Here is a 27783-nt window from a genome sequence, read left to right as displayed (position 1 = left end):
ATGGCACAGGAGACCTCTCCTGGCCCACCTGCTGCTCCCCTCAGCAGTGTACTTCATCAGTCAGCCTGTTCTGCTCCCCACTCTGTCTCTGGTGAATCTTCTCTCTACCCCACGCCTCTGACCTGTACCCCAGTTCTATATGCATAAATAAATCTTTTTTTAAAAAGTGCCAAATAATACATCAGTTAAGCATAACTAATTACTCAAGTAATATTAAAATACAAGTCTTGCTGAAAAAAGAAAAAAAAAACAAAAACAAAAAAGAGAAATGCTCTACTACTCCTAAGTACATAATATATATACACACCTTTATCTATACATTATAGTTTCAAAACGTATACTACACTTGTAAAAACTCCAGTGATATTACCTTATGCTTACAGCTTTACTTAAGTTTTCATATATCTCCAAAACAGAGAATATAAACATGTAAGTCCTTCACTCTTACTATATTCTCATACAGTCTCATTCATATTCATTTTCATAATCTCTCATTCCTGCACACATACACATGTTCTCAAAAGTAAATTATATTTGAAGAAAAGAACCATATTTCTTGGTACACTGCCACTGGGCAAGAGTTCATATTACCTTTAAGATATTCTGGAACCATGCTACAAGACACTGTAGAGAAACCTCTGTTTCATTTCTAACACTGGTAAACTCTTCTCTTTTATCACACTTCCAGTCATAAAATTTCTTAAGTATTTCTTCAGAGTTTATCCCTTCTTTGGCCTGTCCATATACTGCTTCTAAGGAGATTGACAAATCCTGTAAAGACATATTTCAATCGTTTAAAGTTAATTATTTATCAGCTTTGCATTAGCATTCAAGCACTACATTGAATATGACTCTGTGTTGAGTTCCTATTCTTGAGAATTTTATAGATAAAACTTAGAATAGACAAATATAAACACATCCTACTACATAAAAGGTGACTTATTTGGACTATTTAATTAATATTACAATACAGCTAACCCTTCAAAAGGGGTCTGAACTGCATGAGTTCACTTACATACAAATTTTCTTATAAAAAGAGTATGTAAACTAATTGACAGTATTACTGACAGTACTGTAAAATGTATTTTTTTCTTCCTTTTGATTTTCTTAATAATATTCTGATTTATTATAATAATATAGTATGTTATACATACATATGTATATATAACACACTCTAAAAATGGATCTACCATATGGACACAGCAATTCCACATCTAGGAATCTACACAAAAGCACTAATTTGGAAGGAAAACTGCACTCCTAAAATTACTGAAGCACTATTTACAATAGCATACATATGGAAACAACCTAAATGCCCCCAATAGATGACTGGATTAAAAAGTTCTATTTATACAACTGAATATTACTCAACAATCAAAAAAGACAAACTCATGCCATCTGCAGCAACATGGATGGAACGGGAAGGGATTAGGCTAACAGAAAATTAGTCAGAAGGAAAAAGATAATACAATAGCGATGGTCTCACTTATGTGTGGACTACAGAGAAACAAAAAAAAGTCAAAAAAAAGTCAAAACTAGAAAGTTAATCATAGAACTGAGGCATACAACAAAAGAGAGGGGCAAAACAGGATGAACACAAGGTAATGTGATGATGGAATACCCATGATATGGTAGTAGGAGAACTATGGTGACTACACTGATGTAAGAAAAAAAAAATTAATTTAAAAAAAAAAGGCTTTAAGTGAGGGCTCCAATGGTTACAGAACCATACACAGCAGCATCAAAACTTTTATCTTCATAAAGGCAGACAGGAAAAGACAAGGCCCATATGTTCCTGAGTATCCTTTACTCTAAGTATCTCTAACAAAAACATTCCATACAAAGAAAACATCCAACACAGCTATTACCTAACTTAATACTAGAGTTACTGACCAAAATAGAAAAATTCAAGCATACATAAAGATAATAGTAGAGGTTTCCCTGGTTGTGCAAAGGGTTTTAAGTCTCAGCAGTATAAACCTATCGGCAGCCACTGCAGCACAGTCCAATCCCTGGCCAGAGAGCTTACCCACATATGGCATGGCAGGTCTCTCCTGTCTCGCCTGCTGCTCCCCTCAGCAGTGTACTTTGTAGATCTGCCTGTTCTGCTCCCCATTCTGTCTCTGGAATCCTCTCACCCCCACACTCTGGCCTAGACCCCAGCTCTTGTATGCATAAATAAAATAAATCTTTAAAAAAAAAAAAGATAGGGGCCCTCCCTGGTGGCGCAGCGGGTTAAAGCACTGCACTGAGAATCTAAAGCCGCTTCCGCATGAGTTCAATTCCTGCCTGCCCCGGAGGTGACCACATGGTGTGGCAGACCTCTCCTGACCAGCCCACTGCTCCCCTCAGCAGTGTACTTCGTCCATCTGCCTGTTCTGTTCCCCACTCTGTCTCTGGTGAAGCCTCTCACCGCCCCTGAGCCTCTGGCCTGTACCCCAGTTCTGTATGCACAAATAAAAAAAAAAAAAAAAGATAGAAGTGGAAACAGGTTACAGCTTTGAAATGATGACCAGAGAGTTCAGAGAATAGCAGCAGTCAAATGAGAATTAAAGGAGAATTCAATGGAGTTGCCAATGAAACATCAATATATAAAAATCAACAGTAATACTCCATGCCATAAAAAAATTAGAAAATGGGAAAATATTCACTAAAACAACCAAAATTATAAATTCAGGAAATACATGAAGTCTTTAAGAGAATAGTTTTAAACATTAAACAACAATCAAAAAATCCAAATAGAAGAACACTATGCCAACAGATGAAATATCACTGTCATTCTCATTTACTCCAAATTAAAGTCATTACTGTGGTTAAATGGCAAAATAGGACTGAAGAAAAGATTCTGCCATATCATATAGCTATGTTGTACTCTAGTCCCTGGTAATAAATCTTTTTTAAAAAAATATTTATTTGGCCCTCCCTGGTAGCTCAGTGGGTTAAAGCACAGCACTAGAAGTTAAAGCCACTTCAGCATGAGTTCGACCCTCACCCCCGAGGTGACCCACATGGTATGGCAGACATTTCCTGACCCACCTGCTGCTCCCCTCAGCAGTGTACTTTGTCATTCAGCCTGTTCTGCTCCCCACTCTGTCTCTGGTGAAGCCTTTCACTGCCCCTGCACCCTGGCCTGTACCCCAGTTATGTATGCATAAATAAATCTTTTAAGAAAGATTTCTGTATACAAGAACTGGGGTACAGCCAGAGGTGTGGGGAGTGAGGGGTGAGAGGATTCATCAGAGACAGAGTGGGGAGCAGAACAGGCAGATCCACTGACATACAGTTCTGAAGGAAGCAGCAGACGAGAATGGAGAGGCCTGCTGTGCCATATGGGTCACCTCCTTGGCCCCCTGGGATCAAACTTGTGCTTCAGTGGCTACGGATAGCTTGATAGTGCTGGGCTTTAACTCCTTGGAGCCCCATGTTATAAATCTTAAAAGTCATATATAACCTCAAGGACTGGATCCCTCTCCCTAACTTACATGTGATCCTACTTAATTTTCTGCTAGAAAGTAATGGGCAACAAGGACTAACTATCTGACTGCTACTGGTTCTGTCTCCATGAGATTTCCCAGTGAATCCTGCCTGAATAAGTTTCACATGTCTGACCATTTTTTCTACTCTGCAGGACAGATACACACCTATACAAAAAAACAAATAACTTGAAATTTTAATTCCATTAAAAAGAAATTAAAATTCATCAAAGAGAAGGAAAACTATTAGTCATCAGTATCAAGGGAAATGATGACTTCATTTCTTAAACAATGAAACTATTTTAATGCATGTGTATTATCTATAAAAATTTTAACCTGCAATGTTTTCAAGCGTTTATTAAGAGGTAATTCATCTACTTCCAGAATAAAAACTTCTACTGCCATGTACAGCTTCTGTTGTAGTTCATTTCTATTGGCAATCAAAATAGTCCCTTCATCCTAGAAGGTAAAAAAAAAACCATAATTAATGCATGAGGCTTTTTTTATGCATTGACCTCCATTTAAAAAAAAAACTAATCCCTTAAAACTAGTAATTTAACATTACATTCTGCAAATTATAGTAGCATTTAGCAAAAACACTAACTTTCTCAGATCACCAAACCGATAAATCACTTCCCTTAACTGAACAAAAGGTTTTCAGCAATCCTAGTCTGCTTAATTTTTTTCCCATTTTTCCTGCAACAATGAAATTTCAGTTCTTCCTTAGAAAATTAAACAAGCTCATTTTATTAATTACCCATTGCATACCTTCCATTCCTAGTCCATGCTCAATTCCTTCATCTAGTTATCCTTCAAGATTCAGTTAAACACCAGAATAAAACATCAAATTCTCCCCTAAGTCTATGTCTGGAAATAAGTATGAGAGATTTCCAAAACCCTATGCATCACTTCTGTTACAGTACTTGCCCAACTCTATGGAAACTATCTACATGTCCGCATATCTATCACACAACCAAGACAGACAGAGACACAGGATCATGCCATCTGCACTATTTAAAATAGTGTATGGCTCCTATACTTAAAAGTTTGAATTTTAGGGTATTCTTTATTGTGTGAGCTCAACTAGGTGATTTTTTAACTATAAAAAAAAACAAGAATCTCTTTCACCAAAAACTAGACAATGAAGCTGCAGAAAGGTGCAAAATATACATATTAAATCATTTTCCTAATTTCAAACCACAAAAGCTCTCCCCCCACAAAAAAAAAATAGAAAGCATCTCTTTTTTATCACATGAAAATATATTATGAAGTATTTTAATGTCGCAGTGTAGTTTAAATGGAAATAACTCTTGACTTAACTGTTTCAAATCCATATTAGCATTAGAGTCATGCAACCTGAGCAATTTTTTTTTGACACTGAGGGACTCGGTTTCCTTATTCATAAAATGGAATCAAAAAATGACCATTTCAAAAGTTAGTGTATGCAAATATTCATAAAGTACCTGTAACTCTGTCTACATTCCAGAAAAATGCCTACGTTTCCATCTAAGAAACAAATTAGAACCTAATACGTAAAATAACCTGAATTTAATCCCTTCTCCAAAGTCAACATCCAAACATCTCTAAAGGCATAGTAGCCCTGTTCACTTTTCTCATTCAGAGTCAGTTACCAACGAGATAATCTAGATCTGAGTAGAGAATAAGGTTTTCAGGTAACTATTCCCAGAGGTAGAAACCCTTAAGGTGGACAGCACAAATATAGAACTCATTACTGAAAGCAATGACTGTTGTGCTAAATATCATTACACAAAAAATAAGGAGTTCTATTCAGTTCAATATAATAAAGAAAGCATGTTTGTGACTAAGCAAATAAAGGATTCATATGGAGTCTCCCTAACCCTCCTCTGCCAACAAATAACTGCCTCTAAACAGCAAATGGTTTAGGTAGCATTTAATAGAAAGGTACAATCCAACCGCAGCATGAAACAAGATAGCATGAAACTAGAAGACAAATGCTTATTAGTGAGATTAGGAACTGCTTAAGCTTCTAAGTCTCAGGTCCCCTCACAGACACTATATATAGTCATTGCTCCCAGGGCCCTCCGAATCGGGTATACCAGTTACAAGGGTCCCCAATAGGTTTCTACAGTTTATAACAAGTACAGGAAAATCTACTAATTTATTTACTTAAACCTAGTAATTTGGCTGAAACACCATTTTATCAAATTACTACAGGACAAGAGGGAGAATAAATCAAAAGTCAAATTCTTGTGTAAAAGGAAAAAAGATTTTGTTCACACTTTTCAACATTTAATAATAATCAACATTTATTTTCCTATTTTCCTCACTAAACAATGAAAGTCATCAAATTTTAATATGAAGATACTATAAACTTGTTAAAAAAAGAGGTAGTCCCCCTCTGCTTTCTTGAAAAACACCTCCTTAAGTTCAAATGAAAAAAGCATTAAATGAGAAAATTTCTTGACCCACCACATCTTGACAAGTTTGAATCTTCTCCTGTGCCAGATTGTATTCTGCCCAAATTATCTCTAATTCATTCAAAGAAGCTGGAGTAGTAAAACACCCTTCATCCAATACCTGGATAGCATCTGAAAGGTCATTTCCAAAACGAACATTGGTATTGACATGTCTATTTTAAAAGAAGAAAGGAAAAATTATGAAATTTAAAAGTTGGTGTAAGTAGTATTTACACTTAAATACTGCTTGTCTAAAGTTACTATTTTACAACACCAACTATGAAGAGGTACTTTTAAAAACTTTGAGAACCATAAATAACTTTGACACAAACATTTAATTCAAAAATATATCTGAACCACCAAACTCCTGTGAAATGGCTCACTCCTCAACAAAACCAGAAACAATTTCTGGTGAGGCTGTGAAGAAAAGAGAAACCTCTGACGCTATGGAATGAAAACTGATCCAGTACAGTCCTTATGGAAAACATTATGGCGGTTTCTCAAATTACCAAGAATATATATGTTACATAATCCAGCAATTCCACTCCTGGTATCTACCCAAAGAATACAAAAACATTAATTCAAAGGGAAAATTTTACTCCCATGTTAACTGCAGCACTATTTGCAATAGTCAAGCTGTAGAAACCTAAGTGGCCTAGATCAGATGAGTAGATCAAGAAGACATACATAATGGAATACTGATCAAAAAAGAGAAACTATTATCACTTGCAGCAACATGATGGAGACAGAGGGGATAAAGCTAAGTGTGCTTCAGAAGGAGAAAGACAAATACCACATGGTCTTACTTATATGTAGAATATAAAGAAACAAAAGAAAGATAAAACCAAATACAAAATTAACTCTTGAAAACTAATAAGGAATGGAGGCATCCAGAGGGGAAGATGGAAGAGGAAAGGCAAAGCAAAGTAGGGCAATAAGCAAAATGAACTATGTTGGTAGTGGCTGATTATGTTTGTGTGTGTGTGCGTGTGTGTGCACACACTTTGGTGGTGGCTCTGGTATGGTAACAATACCTGAAGGGGAGGAGGGGAATCTTGTACTTCCAAAATACAAACAATGATATGTAACTAATTTAGAGGACAAAATTATTTGAATTCTTAAGAACCTCACAAACTAGATGTCAACTGATGTTTTTATACTAATGAATACAAATTTCCATTTACAAAAGATCAGTATGTCAGTATTCATTCAGGGTAACAACATCTTAATATTTCAAAGGATGTAAGTGTAAGCTCTATATGTACCATGAAAAAGGGAACAAGCTGATTTGAAACTATTTCTACTACATTTCAGAGAGGGTGTGCAACAATAAAGCAATTTTCTATTAAGATAAAATACCTACACAATTCACACACTGAGCAATGTTGAAGACTTGCTAATCAATTTCTCTTCCTCTGACTCCATGAAAACCACTTTTTCCTTTATTGAAACAGTAAAATTAAGTAATTTAGATAACTAAAAGCTTTGGTTTCTCTTTAGGCCTGAAAATAACTTCAGGCAAAACAATTAAGACATAGTAGTTTCTCACTAAACTACCACTGAGAAGTCATGCTGAATTTTTTTTTAATTTTTTTTTTAACTTTTACTTTCCTAGATAACTCAAGGACACTGAGATGAAATTACTGTGAAATATGCCTCACAAGTAACTTTTTAGTATCTCTCTTTAAAGTCACAAAAATAAAGAACAAATTTCAAAGCAAAAATGTTGGGCCACAATTAAAACAAGTTACCAATTAAGAGTCATTTAAGTTGTCTTCCAAAATAAAAATCTGTACCTACCTAATTTCTTTTAGTATTTCAACCTTCGCTGCCAGATTTTTCATCCTGGTACCCACACGAGTCTTCAAAGTACTTTCTAAATGTTTAGTCAAATCCATGGTAGTTGCTTTCTCTTGCTGAGCAAAGGAAAGTATACCCTAGTGAGACTCAAATGGGACCATGTAGTTCTTCTGTTATTTAAAATATTTTTTAGGCACATTTAAAATGTTAAAGGTTAAAAAGTCTGGTCACAGGGTAACAAACACTGATTTCCCTGCAAGTTAAACTCTGAAAAAAAAAAAATAATCTACTCCAGTCCTCTGTCTCTCCAGAGAGACACTTATATTTCATCCTAGTAAGGAGCAACAGAGAAACCAAATTTCAGGTATTTTATGTCTTTAATACTTAAAGACTTTCAGAAAGATCAGTAAAAGATCACCTGGGAGGTTGGGTAAACCAAGGAAAAGGGGTCAGTTGTATGGTGATAGATAGAAACTAGACTACTGGTGGTGAACATGATAAAGTACATACAGATGCAGACTTATAAAGCTATACATATGAAATCTATATGATAAGCCAATATTACTTCATCAAAAAAGGAATATCAATTTATATCTTCTCCTTTGCCATTACTTGCACCTGACATCCAATTAGTTTAAATATAATAAACATGTACATTTGGGGGGATCCCCATAAAAAAATGACTATCAATGACAATTTTTCTTAAAACTTGTGTCTTTCTGTATTTAAAAATAAAATTGAAAGCACCTTTTCCTTGATCAAGTCAGATTATACTCCTCCCACATACACAACCACTGTGATCATCCAAAATATAAAATAATATAAAGACCATTCAATTCTATTCCAATCGCACTACAAACCAGCTATGACAAAAAAAAAAAAAATCCCACAACTTTTACTTACTATTTAAACAACACACTCTCCAGTCCCCACATTCTCTCCAATCCTTCACATAAAATAAAGAAAACCAGATATACTGAACTATATTAACATCAGGCTACAGTCAGGTTATGTTCATGCCTTTCTGTTCTCATTTGTTGAGTAGGATGACCACAGTGAGTAATATTTACTTATAAATCTGTTTATATCTAGTATAATTACTGTAATTACTCCAAAATTAAATAAATCTAACTTTTAAACTGACAAATATAAATTTCCACCGACAAAAGACCAGTACAGTAGTATTCATTCAATGTAACAATATTTAGTCTTTCAAAAGATATGAGAAAGTTAATCACTGCTTTACGTTCTATGTTTAGCATAAAAAGGGAATAAGCTATCTTGGAAACTATTTTTACTGCGTATTGATTAAAAAAGATAAACTCATCACTTGCAGCAATATGGATGGAGGCAAAGGGGATCATGCTAAGTGTACATAAGATGAAGAAAGACAAATACCAAATGATCTTACTTATATGTGGACTATTAAAAATCAAACAAAGATAAAACCAAACACAAAGTTAACACTTAAAAACTAACTATGGAACTTAGGCATTCAGAGGTGGAGGTGGAAGTAAAGAGGAGAGACAAATGAATATAACAAAATTGCAATTACCAAAATCAACATATAAAAATTTATATATATATATATATATGCACACACATATATATACACAGTTACATAAAAATAATTACAACAAAACAAAATTAAGAAAGTAAATTTCATTCATAATCACATCAAAAAGAATCAATGTCTAGGAATTAACCAAAGAAAACTTATACAATAAAAATTATAATATTGTAATAAAGTACTAAATGGGAGGAAATATTCACACATTATACATTACGCAACTGACAAGGGGCCAATATCTCAGATCTAAAGGGCTTACTGAAACATTATACTTACAATAACAAGGACAGAGAAACAACCTAAGTGCACTGATAGAGGACTGGATTAAGATGTGGTAAAGCTACACAATAGAATATTGTTCAGTCAAGAGAAAAAAAGGATTTTTGCTCTTTACAGAAAATGAGGAGTTTGAGGAAATTGTGTAGAAAAACAAGCCAGAATTAAAAAAAAAAAAAATACTAGACCTATACCTAGCAAACATATCAACAAAGCAAACTCCTAGAAGACACTAATAAACAGAGTGAGGTTTCTGAAGTTAAGTAGGAGGCTGAAAGGCAGAAAGGGTCAAAGAAGTTTAAGGGCTAATGGTGGTAAAAAAGTGGCTATCTTATCTAAAGCAATTTAGAGACTGAACACAATTACTATCAAACTCCTGATTGTATTTTTCTAAGGCAATAGAAGAAACAATTCTAAGTCTGTATATAATCACAAGAGACACCAAATAGCCAAAGCAATCTTGAGGAAAAAGAAAAATGCAAGTATTAGACACCCCAACTTCAAACTATAATACAAAGTGACAGTAATCAAAACAGATACATAGACCAATGAAACAGAATTAATTGAAAGTCCACAAATATGGTCAGCTAAATTTCAATAAGGTGCCAAGATCATACTGAGTAGAATGGAACAACTCTTCAATAAATGGTGTTGGGAAATAAGAACAGAAAAATGAAACCACATCATTATTTAATACCATACACAAAAATGAACTCAAAATAGACTAAAAAGTTGAAGGTAAGACCTGAAACCATACACTACTAAGAAAAAAACAATCCTGGACATGAACCACAGAGATCTTTGGGCACTTAATTCCAACTGCAAGCAAAACTAAAACAAAAATATACAAATTATATACAAAATATATCAAACAAAAAAACTTATGTACAGTGAAAGAAACTACCACAACAACAAAAGGCAGCCTCATAAATATAGCTGCATATACAGCAAGGAGTAAATGTCCAAAATACACAAAGACCTCATGCAACACAAACAATCTAATTGAAAATCTAAATACACTGTTCTCCAAAGAAGACATAAAAATTGGAATTCATAATGCTATCACCTCACATCATGAAAATGGCCTATATCAAAAAGCAAGTGCTATATCTGGAAGCAAGTGCTTATTAGGGTACAGAGAAACAGGATCTCCTACACTTCTGGGAAATGTAAATTAGTACAGCCCCTCTGTATGGTGATTCCTTAAAAAACTAAAACTAGAAATACCATATAGCCAGCAATATTAATCAATAACAATGATAATAGTACTTCAAACTATATTTATAGTTACAAGGTTTTTAAAGAACATAAAAGGAAATATAAGTGAGAAAAAAAATTTTTAAAGATCTATTTATTTATTTATGCATCCAGAGCTGGGGTACAGGCCAGAGGTGCAGAGGCGGTGAGAGGATTCACCAGAGATAGAATGGGGTGCAGAACAGGCAGATCAACAAAGTACACTGCTGAGGGGAGCAGCAGGCCAGACAGAAGAGGTCTGCTGTGGAGCACCTCCGGGACTGGGGATTGAACCCACACTGAAGTGGCTGCAGTGCTGAGCCCCAACCCGAACACCACCAGAGAGGGCCATAAATTAGAAATTTTTATCTTTCAAATATGAAATCCAAAAATGGTTAGGTTGGAATTTGATAAGGAAATTTCACATTGAGCATGTATATGGAAAGAGAGAGAAAGAGGGAAAATGAAAGAAAATTAAAACTATTAAGAACAGATGAGTATTTGGATTTTCCACATGGATATTTTACCTTAAGCTATGGAATAAACTATACCTGCAACTCCTGGGTAGTCTGTTCCACTTTCAGTTCTAATGCCTTATAACGTTCAAGAAGAACATCTTTCTCTGTTTTAAGCTTTTCATTTTCTTCAATCAGTTTCTGGTCCTGCTTAATTTTTGCCAGGCTGACATTAGACCCTAAACTAAAGTCACCAACAGCCAAACTTTCCCTGTTAAAAAAAAAAAAAATACATTTTAAAACTGTTCTGTATAAAGCTAATAGACATCAGAACTCTACATTAAATTATCTTGCATTTTTTAGTACCATAATATATCTTAAAGTTTGATAACTAATCTAAAACCTACACTTAATTCAACCTTTAAAAATATTTTAATGCAGGCCCTCCCTGGTGGCGCAGTGGGTTAAAGCACAGCACTAAGAAGCTAAAGCCACTTCCGCATAAGTTCGATTCCCGCCTGCCCTGGAGGTGACCACATGGCGTGGCAGACCTCTCCTGGCCCGCCCGCTGCTCCCCTCAGCAGTGTACTTCGTCAATCTGCCTGTTCTGCTCCCCACTTTGTCTCTGGTGAAGCCTCTCACCACCCCTGAGCCTCTGGCCTATACCCCAGTTCTCTATGTACAAATAAATAAATCTTTAAAAAAAAAAAATATTTTAATGCAGAGCCTTCTTGGTGGTGCAAGGGGTTAAGTCTTGCCACTGTGATGCTATTCAGACACTATAATAGTAGTATGATCCCTGTCCAGGTAGCTAGCCCACGTGGCACAGCAGACCTCTCCTGTCTCACCCACTGTCCCCCTCAGCAGTGTATTTTAGTGGATCTGCCTGTTCTGCTCCCCACTTTGTTTCAGGTGATTCTTCTCTCACCACACATACCTCTGGCCTGCACCCCACTTCTTCCACACAAAATTCTTTCGTCTTTCAAAAATTTTAATGCAAACTAGATTTCACAACTGAATTCATATTTCAAAAACAACGCCACCAACTCTCAAAAAGAACATTCGAACTTCCTCATAGCATTATCAACAATTACAGTAAAAAGCATTTCTGTATCAGTGTTCACCTACCCCCCGACTCCATCACCCCCCAACCCAATTGACAGTTTAGTTCCTAACACACTGATAAGATCTTAACAGCTATACCCACTCAAGACATAACACCATGCTTTGGATCATGATATATGTATATAAGTATATGAATATTCTGTTATATAAAAACATCAAATCTGGCCTTCTACAAGTTTATAATTCAAAAGTATCCAGAAGTAAACTTCTATTGTAATAATCATATTTCATCACAGTTAAGTATTCAAAGTATTCAAAGAAAACAGCTTCTCTTTTGTTAAAAGGAAAAGTAATTCCTGGAAACTTCTTAAATATTATTAAAGCCACCAAACAAAGATTCAAAGCTTATGCAAAATTCTGGCTTGGTCCAGATATTTCTACACTTGATCTTAGCCAAAAGGCCGAGAAGCGATGGTCCAGATATTTCTGATTAAGAGATATGTTTTAGTTTTTGATAAATCTATTTAAAAGAGCTTACTAAATAAAGAGTTGGTAAAGTGAACTTTAAACAATTTAGAAACGAGTTTTTCTTTCAAAAATGATTTCAATGAAAATATTCCTGCAAACAGACAGGAATATGGTTGGGAACAACAGAAATCATTAGTAGTATCCCTCAAACTGTTTACTCCAGAAGCATGAACCTTTTATTCAATAATAATAATGACTTCCACGATGAATAAGAAATAAGGTAAAACGAACATCCACCCCATCCCCACTCTACCCCCCAACCCCCCACACACACACTCCAGTCTTACTTTGGAAAGGTCACAGGATTTCCTGCATCATTTTCATTCTTTAGGTCAACAGTCATTCTTCCACTTAAGCGTCCCTTTGGTCTGCTGAAGGTTGACTGATTTGATCTATGCCCCCATAAGGGAATAGGGCTTTTGAGGTTCCTGAGAACAAGCTGACCAGCATCTGATTTTTTTTCTTCACAGACATTAGTGATGGAATTGAGTTTGCATTTTTCTGCAAATCCTTTCTTAGCCACCTCTTCTCCTATATCCACATTGCCATATTCAGCCTGAGCAATAACTGTTCCATCTTGATAGGTTGCTTTAATTCTCATTTTTATTTCCTTTTCAAAAATCAAGCTCCCCAAGAAGGTTCTGCCCTAAGAAATACAGAAAGGAGACATTAACTGGTTACAGCAGTATGTTTTCCTTCACTGAATTTGTTTCTACACCTTTTTTTTTTAACATTTTTAACCATATTTCTTCATTCAAACATCTCTATAAAAAATGCTCTTACCTTACATACATGTACTTCTACAAATGTATGAATACATTCCAATAACACACTTGCTAAGATCTTCCTTTCCCAAAGAGCTAACACCTTTGTAGGTAGCCATATTAACAAATCTCAAAATGTGTACCAATAGCCCTAGAACAATATTGTTAATGCTATCTATATGCTATATTGACCCAAATGAAATACAATGGTGTCCTGAGGAGTTGCAAAACTTAAAAATGAATTTTGGTATCTAAAAAAGGTGCTCAAATTCACAAAAAAAAAATCATTTTAAAGGCAAAATCAGGTACTCTGCTTTTAAAAACAAAACAAGAGCAGGAGCAAAAAAAAAAATTCAAAGCACAAAACAAGTTTTTTAAAAATTAACAAACTGAAATTAGCAAACATTAACATACCAGAAATTCCTAAATTCACACTCTACGTAGAATTTTGTATAAAGGAATATTGTACAACAGGCATATGAGAAATTACAATAGATGCTTGTCAAACATAGTTAGGAATAGAAAATATCTAAAGATGTAATTTTAGCAAGAACCTGTCTACATATTCAGAAAATTTTAATTACAAAGCTTACTTTGATATGATCTAATTTGACAAATTTAAGTTCCTTACTTAAATTTTCAACTTGTAATATATAAAGGAAATTAATCATTTCTCAGTATAAAACAAATTTAAAACAAAAAAGGGGTACAGTTCAATTTTATATCTTCTTTGGAAAAGAGGCCCATGAAATTAACCTCTGGATTATATATCTCTCACAGGAGTATTATTTTTATTGATAACACCAGTAGGTAAATGTGAAAAACAATATAGTTTATGAAAGCAGGAAATTATAACCATAATCTCAGAAATGAGAGCAAAAAAACAGTGTTCCAAGATACCAATATATATTGCAAAGATGGTCAAGAAGTTATAACCAGCAAATGAAATTAAGCAGAGATAACAAACTCAAAATCTAATTCATTAAAGTATATCAAATTAAATTTCCATCATATGGTTAAGCTCTTTCAACCCTTACTGTTGAATGTGTATCTAAAATTCAAGTACTACTTCCACCAAGGTCAGTATCAATGGAAATGACAGTGTTTGAAAATAAATGGTGAAATTTAGTATTTCAAGAAAACTCTTGGACAACAAACATGCATGTGAATGGAACTATTCTTTCTACAAAAGGTCCAATTACTTAAAAGTTGTGTGTTCTGAAGATGCAGATTCCTCCCTCAGAATTTTTTACCCAAAAATCCAATTTTTAGAGTCTTCTCCAAAGTGAAATTCCTTTTTTACCTTTTAGTTACCTGTCACAATTAGTCCAAAGTTACTCAAACATACTCTGAGTATGTAAAGTCCTACTATCATTCATTCACTCAAATGCTAATAAATGTAGGTGCTCACCTAACACCTAACACACAGGAATAGAGAGATGAGCTACAGAAATGTAAATAAAATATTGTCACTATCAAGATAGTCTGGTAGACACCAGGCTCACTATCTTGGAGGAAAGAAAAAAAATAACAATTCTGCATGTCTTATATATTGAGTAGGATACCCACAGGGGAATGGGTGGTAGATAATGGCAAAAACTTCATACAGTAAATTATATCTGATCCTCTAACTGAGGGCTTTCTATCTAAAGAGACATTCAAGATTTTTCCCAGAAAATTTTGCTAATTAATTCAACTCCAATTGATAGTCCTTTCACTGAACTTAAGCATGCAAATACAAATAGCACAACAAACAAAAGATTCTCAATAACTCAAATTTATTGCTTCAAGTGCAAAACTAACTTTTTTTTTTTTTTACAAGATTTATTTATTTATGCATCCAGAACTGGGGTACAGGGCAGAGGTGCAGGTGAGGTGAGAGAATTCACCAGAGACAGAGTAGGAAGCAGAACAGACAGATAAATGAAGTACACCTCTGAGGGGAGCAGCGGGCGAGCCAGGAAAGGTCTGCCACGCCATGTGGGATCACCTCCAGGGCCGGGAATTGAACTTGTATGGAAGTGGCTTTAGCTCCATAGTGCTGTGCTTTAACCCACTGTGCCACCAGGGAGGGCCCCAAAACTGTTTAATGCTTCTTTTCCTTGGTTGTTTCAATCAACACACATTTCATATGATCTTACTATCATAACAAGGGATGTGAGTTCTAACCTTAGCTCAGTCCAAATTAACTTTATAACTTTAAGCCATCTGATTTTTCAAGAGCACAAATTCTTTATAAAATAAAGAGCAAGTAAATTTCAATGTCTGTAGATTTAAGATTCCACAGCTCTAGGCATGCAGAAAATTCAAAGTGAGTCCCTATCTTCATCTAATATTTGTATTTTAAAAAATTAACTTTAGGTTTTTTAAATATTTATTTTCTTACATCAATGTTAATTTTTGGACAGTATTTAATTTCTCCCCTCAGGTGTAGTCCTTTAACTCTCCCACTACCATAGCACCTGCGATCCATCACCATAGTCCCCTGTGCACATCCCTCCCTGTTTTGACCCTTCTTCCTCTGCTAAATGTTTCTCAATTCTAAGATTGCAAAACTTTAGATTTTAAAACCAAAAATTTGGGGTATGATCTCACAGTAATATCTATGCTATACACTATTTAAAAATATAAAATTCCATGTACATATATCTCTTTTGTGAGTAATCATAGTGCAGACAAAACTATACCCAACACATCTGCAAGTTTCTCAAAACAAATCAGAAGCAAATAACAAGGTTTCCAACTGTTACTGTTTCTTATGGTGCTTTTTTCATCAGTTGTTTAAGCTGCTAAATAAAATTGTACAAATCTAATTACTCTATAATGTAATATTCCCTCTTAATAGTAGTAATAGCTATCAAAAGAAAATTATTGTACAGCAGAGTTAAAAGGAAGTAGGATTACTAAAATTATCAGATGTCTTCCAGAATTTGGTTACTAACCTAAAATTTAAAAAAAAAAATGAGTATAAACAACAATCTAGATTAGCAGAACATCATGACAACTACTCTATGAAAAAGTACTTTATCTGACAAACTAATATAGCATGAATAATTATAATTCTCTCTTTGAAATCTGTGATTATTTATGGCCAGATCTATGTTAATAATTACTTTTATTTAGTAAACACCTTCTCAAAAGCAAAAGATAGAATACTTCTTTGTTTTCTTAAGCTTTCACATAAGAAACACATTTATTATCTAAATATACATTACACTCCTATCTAATTAAGAATACATAAAGACAATTACAATTATATTAGCTTTCGAATTATCCTATAACTCTTATTTTTCACTAATTTACAAAGGCTTTTATATAAAAAATATATAATTTAACTACACTTACATTTGTTTCAAGCACAAGTTTTATTTTCTTAATAAAAATATTTAAAACCTGTGACTTACCTGATCAAACTGGTTAACTTCTTGACCAGAAGGAATCTGAAGTCCCCAAAGTCTATACTTTTTAGCAACACTGGAAAATTGTAGATCCAAAGGAATCTCAACTATATCAGACCGATTTAGAATTTCAGTATTTCCATAGTCAATGTATCTCACCAGACACTGGGGTAAAAAATGAGACAAATATTAATACTGACCTTACATTAAATATCTCCCCCAAAACATCTATTTTCTTCTTATTTATTACCTATAAATCAAAAGAGCATTTTACTCACAGTGACAAATGAATTCAAAACAAGAGCTATCGCAGTATCTTCAAAATAACAAGATGACAGACAATGAGATCACATTTAAATTCACCCTTACCTCTAGTTCTAAACTGTTTCACAATAAAAAAAGAAAAATAGTTTATTATAAGCCATTTTCCCTATCATTTAAATAGTTAAGCCCCAAGCAACTACAAAGTATCACCTGCAGTTGACATGTTACATGAAAAAGTGTGTTAGAAGTCTCTCTCTCTAACATAAACTGCTGTATGTGAAAATAAAAAATCATGAGGTAATATTTAAAAGAAGTTATTCAGAGCATTATTCAAATTGTTTCATCTATCATCTCCTTATTACCCCAAGAAAAATATTTACAAAATTATATACATTGTAAAATATTTTAAATTAAGAAAAACAGATATAGGAAAAAAAAGTAACTGATAAAGAAATGCTCCAACAAGCCTGCAATGTGCAACTGTCTTCAAATAGTTACTTAGAATCTCACCTCCCCATATACCCTTAAAAATATTCCACAAGTGTACATAGAGAAAATAAATACGTTATATTTAACTAAGGCATGAGAAGTTGAGAAATCAATCCTCATATTAACAATTAAACAATTTAATTATCAACTAAGTAAAAGATAAAACTAATTTCAGAGTCAATCTAACGTTCCATTCTTAATAAATATGCACTTTTAAAGTTATCAATCTTAATAATGTGCACTTTTAAAAGTTACTCAGCAAGAAAAAAAAAGCATTAAGATGTGAGATACAAAGAATCATTTGGTTACAAAACATAAACCCCAAATTATATAATCCATTGTAGGACAATCTCAGATGATTATAGACAAACTTAAATTCTGAAGAGTACTTCTGAATCTGATCTGGATTTATTGAAGCAATTCATTTCTCTTGTGTTAACTAAGGTGGGGGAAACCTATCTCTTAATTTATAAATTTGCTGAACCAGATCTTATTACTAATGTGAATAAACAATGAAATGCTAAATAAGTAGCACATTTTGGAACCAGAGTATATATTCCTCAGGGCCACAAAGCTGAACACTTATTCCTGCCTTTTCATCACTGATGATTTTCAGTACTTTACATCTGTACCAACATTTATCTTCAGAAAATAATCCACCATAAATCTAGAAAGAGAAAAAAAAAGTAAAATTATTTGGCACTTGAATCAATCAGAGTATGCTAAGTGGGCTGAAACAATGCTAGCATTAATAAGCATTTACTATGTGTCAAAAAGTACTGTAGATATAACTTATTTTACTGTCACAACCCTAAGGCAGATACTTTGTTTTTACCATTACATGACCAAAGTCATGCACTAGTGAGCAGAACCAGGATTCAAACTCTAGCAATATGAATTCAGAGTCCATTAAGTTATTCTGACTCTCCAAAGAAAGAGGAAAGAAATAAAAGCTACGCACTTCAAAGACTTAAAATCATACTGGATTAATGTCTTAAGACATAACTGGTACAATTAATTGTTCCAAAAACATAAATATGCCATATGTATGCCATTTAAATGTAAGGGCCATACATCCCATGCACTAAGAAACTTTTTTTTTAGTTTTTACCATAAGTAAGAACGTCAGTGCTATTAAATGAGTAAAATAAAATTATACAGTACCCCAATCGCGAATTTTCATCAATTTTAATTGTAGAATTGTTTAATAAAAGAAGAAAAAGAAGTATTTATATAGTTTAATAAATCTATTTCTCAGTCTCAGCACTATTGACATTTGAAACTGGTTCATTCTCTTGACAAGGCTTGGGACCGGAGAGCATGGGAGCTGTCCTCTGTCGCCACATTGTAACATGTTTAAAAGACAGAGTCCCCTGACCTCTACTCACAATACAGCATAGCAGCCCCGACAGTTGTGAAAAACAATCATGCTTCCAGACATTGTCAAGTGTTTCCTTAGGAGTAATAGGGGTGTTTACAAAATCACCCTAGGTTGATAATCACTCATCCTCAATGGGAGAAATACTATCTACAAAACAGGAGGAAAGACTATTTTGATTTGTTCTGTTTAGGGGGAGGGGGAAACGGCTGCAAGGAATCTTATGTTATTACAACAGCTTGCAGATGCCAAAGTTCAAACATACCTGACAACATAAATATATACACAGTTTGTTCATGTTGTTAAAATGTCTTGTTGGGAGAAGCTCCATTTGAGAAAAACAAGTATAAAAAAGGCTACATCGTCAGTCAGGCATTATGGAAAAAGGTTGAGGAACAGTACTTTAATCAATAAAGTATAAATTATAAATGTATCAATGTGCGTTAGGACAAATTCACAGATCTTAAGGCAAAAGGAATAAATAGTGTGAAATATTAAAAACCCTCAACTCAGCATAAATCAATTCAGATGTACAAATAGATATGTAACAAAGCAACTGCTACAAAGGATAGGTGTGTTCAATGAGCACTTAACTTTGGTTCCTTCACAACATTCAACAATGAAGACCAAGAAAAGAGTAGGAATGGTAAGTACCCTTCCCTAACTTCCTGACTTCATTTTTCAGTAAGGAAACAGATTTATTTACTAGCAAAATTTACTGATAACCAAAAATATTATCTAATTCAAATTTTGTACAAGGACACATTATCTTTAGTTAAGATGCTATAATAATATATCAATATATTTAATAATTCAATATAAGACACTGAGAAAAAATGAATAGCATATCACTGCAACCTAGTCTACAGGTGAGGATATTTATATCCAGAAATACAGATAAAACCCCACAAACTTCAGGAATCTGAAGTTCTCTATTCTTTTAGTGTGAATCATCACAATCACTATTATAATATACAAATATATCTCAAATAGATATTTTAGCTTTAGCTCCATATCAGTACTATGCATATATATATATATATACACATCTTCCAAATTTTTAATTTTACCATCTCACAACTCCACTATTCATAGCATGACTACAAGGTGAAAAGAGAACCACTCCATCATTATGGAAAATTTACAAAGCATAATCCAGTCACACATAATCAGAGGTGGGTGAGCAATTATTTACTAATATAAGTCTATTATTGAAACTAACTTAAAATTTTTATAAAGCAAATTTCTTTTGCATTCAACAGGCAAAAGGGAGGTAGTCAAATTAAAATACTATTAAATATATGCAATACAAAGACACCTCAAAAACTTAAAAACTGTATTACCTAATTATCCATTCTGTTGATTAGCTCTAAGCTACATTTCTTCTTCCCTGAATTTTAAATGTTCCTTTTACATAGTTTTATATATGCTACTGATATTTTAATTATTCTGAAATAAAACTAATACAGGCACATTATTTAAAAAAAAGAAAAAGAAAAAGAAAATCAAAGCATTGTATATAAAAAGGAGTAAAGAGCAAGACTTCGTTTCCAGCACTCTTCCAACATGCACCTCATGAAAAAAGTTAACAATTACACTCATTTTACGTCTACATTTGGGTGTGTTTTTGCTTTTTTATTTACCAAATTGGCTCATTTTAAATGTACTATTTTGTATATAATTCTACATCAAAATGCAGAAATATACCTTATTTATTTAGAGCTAGGTAAGGTAAGTGAAGCACCAAGGACACATGTGAAGAGGCATTGAATTTTATGCAGGAACCCTGCAATTGTGCAAGTTCCTTCTTAAAATTTTGTGTTAACGTTACACTAGTATCAGGTGCCAAAGGGTTATTTAGTAGTCTAAAATAAGGGTCTATAATAATTCACTAATTATTTCAAAATAGATTAACAGAAGGTGGGCTCTAGTGACTCATAAAGTTATCCTAGTTGTGCCTCAAGTTCCAAAAAACTATCAAACATTAATATCTGCTTCATAGGACTGCTGCAAGGATTAAGTGAGCTAGCACATGCAAAATAATTAGAGGGTTAAGACTCTATAAATGCTATTACTACTACTACTATTATTGTTACTATTACTACCATTTTAATGTATACCCCCACTTTTTCTTATTAAAATAATGCTATAATAAATATTTTATATACATAAAAATATCCAAAAGGTAAATTTTTGGTAGAAAAATTGATACACACAAGATAATAGGCATTTATTATTTCTTTGCATTTATTAAAGAACATATACAATAATATCTGTTTCATGATTTAAAAAAATACTCCAACACAATTCAATAAAGAAAGAATAGTTATTTCAATAAATGTGCTGGCATTATTAGATATCCATATGAAAAAAAATAAATTTAATCACTACTTCATACCATAAGCAAAAATGTACAAAGCAGGTAACAGTCCTAAATGCAAAAGGTAAATGTTTCTGGGGTTGGACAATGGCAAATAGAGGAGAGAGACAGAGAATATATTCATGACCGTGGAAAAAAACTATTTAACAGAAAGCGCATACCCAAAAAAAAAATAATAATAACAATAATAAATTAGATTTCAAATGACATCAAGGAGTAGGGATATCACACACTAAGAAAACACATCAGCAATACATATCTAAGAATATCCAGAATATTTTCCTACAATAATCTTAAAATGGGAAAGATATGAATGGCCACTTCACAAGAGTATATCCAAATGGTTAGTAAAACTTTGAAAACATTTAACTCAGTACTCATCAGAAAAATAAAGTTAAGATGAAAACACTACACACCCAACCAAAAGGGCTAAAATTAAGACAACTGACAATGCAAAGGGTTGGTGAAGGTATTGGGTATAGACGAACTGTATTGCTCATACTCTTCTAGGAAGGATGGAAACTACTCAGTATTTGATAGGATGGACAGAATGATTATATCCAGGAATTTTCTCACCTTCTTTGGATCCAGATTCCCAAAAACTGAATTGGCATGGGGACAAACTTCAGACAGTGAGCAACCAATCTTCACAATATCCTTGTTTCTACAGATATTCTAGAAGGAAGAACGTATATAAGATTCAGTAAAATATTATTTAACAATTATATAATTAAGGATTTTACTTAAGCATAGTACTTAAGAGTTTAGAGCATTAGAAAATGAATCAAGGGCCTCCCTGGTGGTTCAAGGGGTTACGTCTCAGCACTATGAAGCTATCAGCAGACATGGCAGCATAAGTTCTACCCCTGGCCAGGGAGCTGACCCTCATGGCACAGCAAACCTTTCCTATCTCACCCACTGCTCCCCTTAGTAGTGTGTTTCAGTGGAACTGCCTATTCTGCTTCCCACTCTGTCTCTGGTTAATTCTCTCACTCCCTTCCACCTCTGGCCTACACCCCAGCTCTTATATGCATAAATAAATAAATCTTTTTAAAAAATGATTTCTTTAAAATATAAAAGGGACTAGGCTATAGAAATTTTTGTATTTCCTAGTGACTTAAAGTTGTTATTGAAATAAAGGTATCAAATAATATTAAATTATATAGAGGCAATTTTCAACAATTATCTCTAGGTTTTACTTTAAAGCAAATTTTAATTATTCAGAATGAACAGCATATTTTGGCCAAATTATATGAATTTTCTCACATACTTCTTATTATCTACAGAAAACAAGTGTAAAAATACATGCAAAATGTATATATACCTCTGTACACAAATACTATAATCTAGCTAGTAAATTCCTTTCTCACAGGTACATGGGTTAACTATTTAAAAAACTATTTTAGGTGTAATCTAGAATCAAAAATAATATTAAAGATAACGAGAACACAGAGAATGAAATTAAAAATAAGGGCAGGCAAGCTAGAATAAACCTACAACAGCAAACTAAAATTGGAAGATACAAGTTCAATTCCATATCACTGAAATAAAGTTAACAGCACAATAAAGCAGGTATGCTGTCTCAACATGAATTCATGGTATATATACATGTTTGTTTTGTACATATGCACATATGAAAGCATCAAACTTTAGTATCTTCTTCCACAGGCTGCTGCAAAGATTAAGTGAGTTAGTACATGCAGAGTACTGAGAAGGCTAAGACTGAATAAATGCAATTATTATTACCACTACCATTACTATTATTGCTATTATTACTACTACTACTATTTTTATATCCTTACTTTGCCTATTAAAGCAAAGTTAATACATTTATTAAATACATTTAATACATTTATTAAAATGTATTCATCAAAACTGATTTCACCCATTTCTTACTTTTTTTATGTAGTAGCTGAATTTTACATTGCTTACGTGGCTCACATACTTCTACTGGACAAGAAAATTTTATTTAAGCTAGCGATGTTCCCACATAATGAAATAATTTATCATTCAACTTGCGACACTGTTGAGAGTGACACAAGTACTATTAATACAAGACAACAGGCATACAAACAGAACATGCAAGCAACCTTTAAAAAATATATTAATAAGACACAAATTTGCCACAAGTTTTCTGTGACTATCACCATTCTACAACCTTTTCTATAAAAGTTTAAGTATGTTGGGTTGATCACACTTTTCTATACCTTTTTTCTCATAAGTTCTATTTTCCACATTGGCAATTCACTCTACCACCACCCCCCAAAAAAAGGATTTCCCAGGCAATAGGAAGTGTAGAGAAATGATATTCCCTTCTCTTCCATATCACATGAGAGTTATTTAATAGCAGGATATATAATTGTGTGTGTTAGAGAGATTTCATTTCACCTTCTAAATTCTGGAAGATAAACACCTGGGTAGTTTGTTCTGTATTTAAAACTCAGTAAACTTATCTAGCTCTAATCCTGCCCAAAAAAAATTAGAAATGGGCCCTCCCTGGTGGCGCAGCAGGTTAAAGCACTGCACTAAGAAGCTTAAGCCACTTCCTCATGAGTTGGATCTCCGACTGCCCCAAGGAGATCCACATGGCGAGGCAGACCTTTCCTGACCAGCCTGCTGCTCCCCTCAGCAGTGTTCTGCTCCCCGCTCTGTCTCTGGTGAATCCTCTCACCCTCTGCACCTCTGGCCTGTAGCCCAGCTCTATATGAATAAATAAATCTTTTTTAAAAAGTTAGAAACGGCCTATTAGTGCTTTCAATCTTAAACAATAACTTCATTTCAACATCATGCCATTAGAAAAAATATTACAAACTTAACATCTTTCAGGAAACATTATCATAAAAGACCCCTAGGTGGAGCTATAACTTCACAAACACAACAGTCTCAGAAACCAGTAATTTTCATGCAGTTTACTGTTGCTGGTGAAGAATAATTCTGAAACCATAGTCACAATCTTGTTTTTTTCCCTTTATTATAACACCATGCATTATAAGCCTACATCTCATAACTCACGTAAAGCAACAGCTTTTACTAATCCTTGCATTAAATAATGTTCAGTAAGAATTAGGCATTGAAATGAATATAAATATCCCTCAGTTTTTGTGTTTGGTTATAGGGGAAAACCTATTTTAATGGAGGAAAAGGTAGGAGGGGAAAGTAAATCAACGAGGTTGCCATTTACCTGGGCCCAAAATGTTACTGCATCTTCTACATGACTTCCAACCACATCTTCAACTAAAATCAAATCACAATGCAAAAAAAAAAAAAATTAGAAGTTAATCAAGATCATCTATCACCTTCATTCAAAAATAAATTTTAATGTAAGTACCTGTATTGTACTGTGTCTCTTCATCCATTTGGGCAATTTCTGGAAAACTAAAACAATTTAAAACTTTGAATTAGGAATCTAATAATCTGTTGAGTAACACTGAATAAAGAAAATACTATTTATATATCATTCAAATTTCTACAAGTATGTTTGTTGTTAGTAAACATAAACCAATACTAAAAATTACCTCAAATTATTTCAATAACTCTGTTTCACATATACCATTTTTTGCAATTCTATCGTACACAATATGTATCTTTGAAATTACCTCTTTGGCCAGACTTTTTTAAAGAGTTATACCGCAGTGAGAAATTCATGCACACTTTGATCACACATAAATACTTTAAAATGAGTATTTCAAAAATAATTGATGTCTTCCCAAAATAAGAACTTCTACAGTTTAAACAAAAAAAGAAACATTACAATTATAGAACAAATGTTTCAGACTGGTAATTTTACTTAAAAGCCCATAGTTTTTAAATGCCACAACTTAATATTTAGCCTTCCCTCTTTAAAGAAAACCAAATTTTTGTATTTTAAGAACTTTGAAAGCTATCAAAGAACATCACTATGTCAAAATTTCAAATGCTCTTTTAACTAGGGAAAAAGTTTTTAATCTCACTGTCAGAGGGGGAAAAGGTCATAAATTTTTCTAACTTGACTTATTTATTAGCTTATAAAGTTTTTTCAAACGTCTTCCTCCAATACATTTTCCAAGTATTTTTTAACTGAGCAAAAAGTTGTACAATCAAATGAGAATGCATCTAGGTAGGCTCTAGTTTCTCTGGAAAAATCCCCACCACACACTCTAAGAAGCTACTTCTAGGGCCCTCCCTGGTGGCTCAATGGGTTAAAGCACAGCAGTATGAAGCCAGCAGCCACTACACCATGAGTTCGATGCCCAGACAAGGAGGTGACCCACATGGCACAGCAGGCCGTTCCTGACCTGCTCACTGCTTCCCTCAGCAATGTATTTTGTAGATCTTCCTTTTCTGCTCCCCGCTGTCTCTGGTGAATCTTCTGACCACCACCACACCCCCCCCCCCGCACCTCAGGTCTGTACCCCACTCCTGTATGCATAAATAACAAAATCTTTTTTAAAAATTAAAAAGCTACTTCTAGAACAGTTGGCCTTAAAATTTTCTATTAAAACCGTCAAAACGAGTTTCTACCGATATTTACAAAGAAATTGAAACTGCACTCACTTTTCTGCAAACCTAAATTACCAAACGGCAGTTCCAGACCTTTCTATTCACGAAGAGAATGTGAAATGAATTTATGAGGGATTTTCACGCTTTAAGCGGCCCAGAACAGCCAGCGTCGTGACCCCTCTTCACAAAGAACACTAGTTCCAAACTATCTGTAGGAAGGCTTCACCTCTTGGCTACACGTTCAGAAACTGGGGTGTCCATCACCCTCAGAAATCGGCAGGTGGCTCGAAGCGAAGCAGGCCAGGAAACAGGCCTCAATCCCTTCTAGGAAACCTAAACCGCAACCAGGAAGAGCCAAAATGGTCCCTGAGAGGGCCGCCAAAGCACTTAATTAAAAGGACTGCTACTGACCTCGCACTTTCTGTCACAGAAGCTCTAAAACAGGGTTCCTGGCCCCACATGCTGGACCTTCCACCCTCTGCCCACGACGCCGCCGGTCCTCGGCCCACTGCGCACGCGTGTGGAAACCTACCTCACGCGCCACGGCCGCTGGCGCTTCACACTGCGGCTGCGCGCCCAGTGTTGCAGCATAGCCTGAGTTTGGTGGGAGTTACCGCCTGGCTCACGAGGCCCACAGGCCTAGCGCCTAACTTGGGCGCTCGGAGCTGGCCCCGGCGCCAAGACCACTGCACGGAGACTGCGCAGGCGTGTGCAGGGACTTATGGGCAGGGATTTCCCCCACCCTGCCCCCCACCCTGCACCTGAGGGCCGATTGTGGGTTTTGTTTTTTAAAGCAGGGCTTCCGTAACAACGTGATTGGCCTGGATGGCCTGGTCTTTCCCAACTTGCTGGCACTGCTTTGAATCTTAAAAGCACCACAATAGAAGATTCAGAACATTCTTTTTACGAGATGAAAAGGAAAAGTTATTTTAGTAAATTAAAATAGTTTTCAGACCAATAGTTTTACAAGCCATTCTCAGCCCCTTATATCTAAACTTTCTTGGATAGAAGCTTTTTCAGAACGTGAAGAGTTTTCCCAAATCTTAACAAAGTAAACATCTTATTTCTTACTGCATGTGAGATTCCGCTTTCTGGCACCATACATTCATTTCTAGAATTTGATATTAAGGGAATCATCCAGTATGTATGTTTCTGAACGGCTCCTATCCTTCAGCATAATTATTCTAAGATTCATCCACTTTTATTGTGAATCAACCGTGTGTTGTTTTTTATTGTGGAATGCTATTCTTTTGCATGGATGTAGTTTATCATTTGGCTTGTTTCCATTGTGGGGTTGTTTCAAATAAAGCTGCTCTGAATAATCATGTGTAAGTGTACATGGGCCTATGCTTTCATCTCTATGAATATAATACCTGGGAGAATGGTTGGGTCCTCTACTTGTGTTTAATTTTTTAAGAAACTGCCATATTATTTTTACTTGTTAGTTTTACTGTTTTATATTCTCACCAGCAGTTAAGAATTCCCACTTTCTATGGTCAGTACTTTTAAAATGAGACTTTTGTGTGTAGTGGTATATCCTAGTGGTTTTAATTTGCATTTCTATTGACTAAAAATTCTGAGCATCTTTTCATGCTTGTTTGCTATCTATATATTTTGGGTGAAGGATCCATTCAAACTTTTTCCTCGTTTGCTTAGTTTTTTGCCTGTTTTTGTTTTTGTTTTGTTTTTTAGCTGATTTGTTTTCTCATGAAGTTTTGAGAGTTCTTTAAACACTTTAGACACACCACCTTCAGATTTGCAAATATTTTCTTCCAGTTTGTAACTTTTCA

At 34.3% G+C, this 27783-nt stretch overlaps 2 protein-coding genes across 3 annotated transcripts in view; both read right to left on the bottom strand.

Annotated features, from left to right (window-relative positions):
- Positions 1-26471, bottom strand: part of STK31 (serine/threonine kinase 31) — a 50049-nt gene extending 23578 nt beyond the window's left edge. Inside the window, exons 1-12 of one of the 2 annotated variants that reach the window (XM_004676776.2) lie at positions 26405-26471; positions 24843-24889; positions 24696-24748; positions 22091-22189; positions 18349-18423; positions 17010-17168; positions 13129-13487; positions 11345-11519; positions 7712-7827; positions 5925-6084; positions 3810-3932; positions 592-771 (exon numbers count right to left, since the gene is read on the bottom strand). In XM_004676776.2, coding sequence (XP_004676833.1) covers positions 592-771; positions 3810-3932; positions 5925-6084; positions 7712-7827; positions 11345-11519; positions 13129-13487; positions 17010-17168; positions 18349-18423; positions 22091-22189; positions 24696-24748; positions 24843-24889; positions 26405-26454 — 1596 coding nt within the window. In that variant the 5' untranslated portion in view covers positions 26455-26471. The remainder of the gene's footprint in view (positions 1-591; positions 772-3809; positions 3933-5924; positions 6085-7711; positions 7828-11344; positions 11520-13128; positions 13488-17009; positions 17169-18348; positions 18424-22090; positions 22190-24695; positions 24749-24842; positions 24890-26404) is intronic. The other variant, XM_004676777.2, reaches the window with a different exon arrangement.
- Positions 24717-27783, bottom strand: part of FAM221A (family with sequence similarity 221, member A) — a 29339-nt gene continuing 26272 nt past the window's right edge. The window contains exons 7-8 of the mRNA XM_004677129.2: positions 24843-24889; positions 24717-24748 (exon numbers count right to left, since the gene is read on the bottom strand). Of these exons, the coding sequence (XP_004677186.2) occupies positions 24863-24889 (27 nt within the window). The 3' untranslated portion in view covers positions 24717-24748; positions 24843-24862. The remainder of the gene's footprint in view (positions 24749-24842; positions 24890-27783) is intronic.

This window comes from Condylura cristata, unplaced genomic scaffold (assembly GCF_000260355.1).
Source record: "Condylura cristata isolate star-nosed mole 26May11 unplaced genomic scaffold, ConCri1.0 scaffold00005, whole genome shotgun sequence".
Taxonomy (NCBI): Eukaryota; Metazoa; Chordata; class Mammalia; order Eulipotyphla; family Talpidae; genus Condylura; species Condylura cristata.
This window is presented reverse-complemented; position numbering and strand designations above follow the sequence as displayed.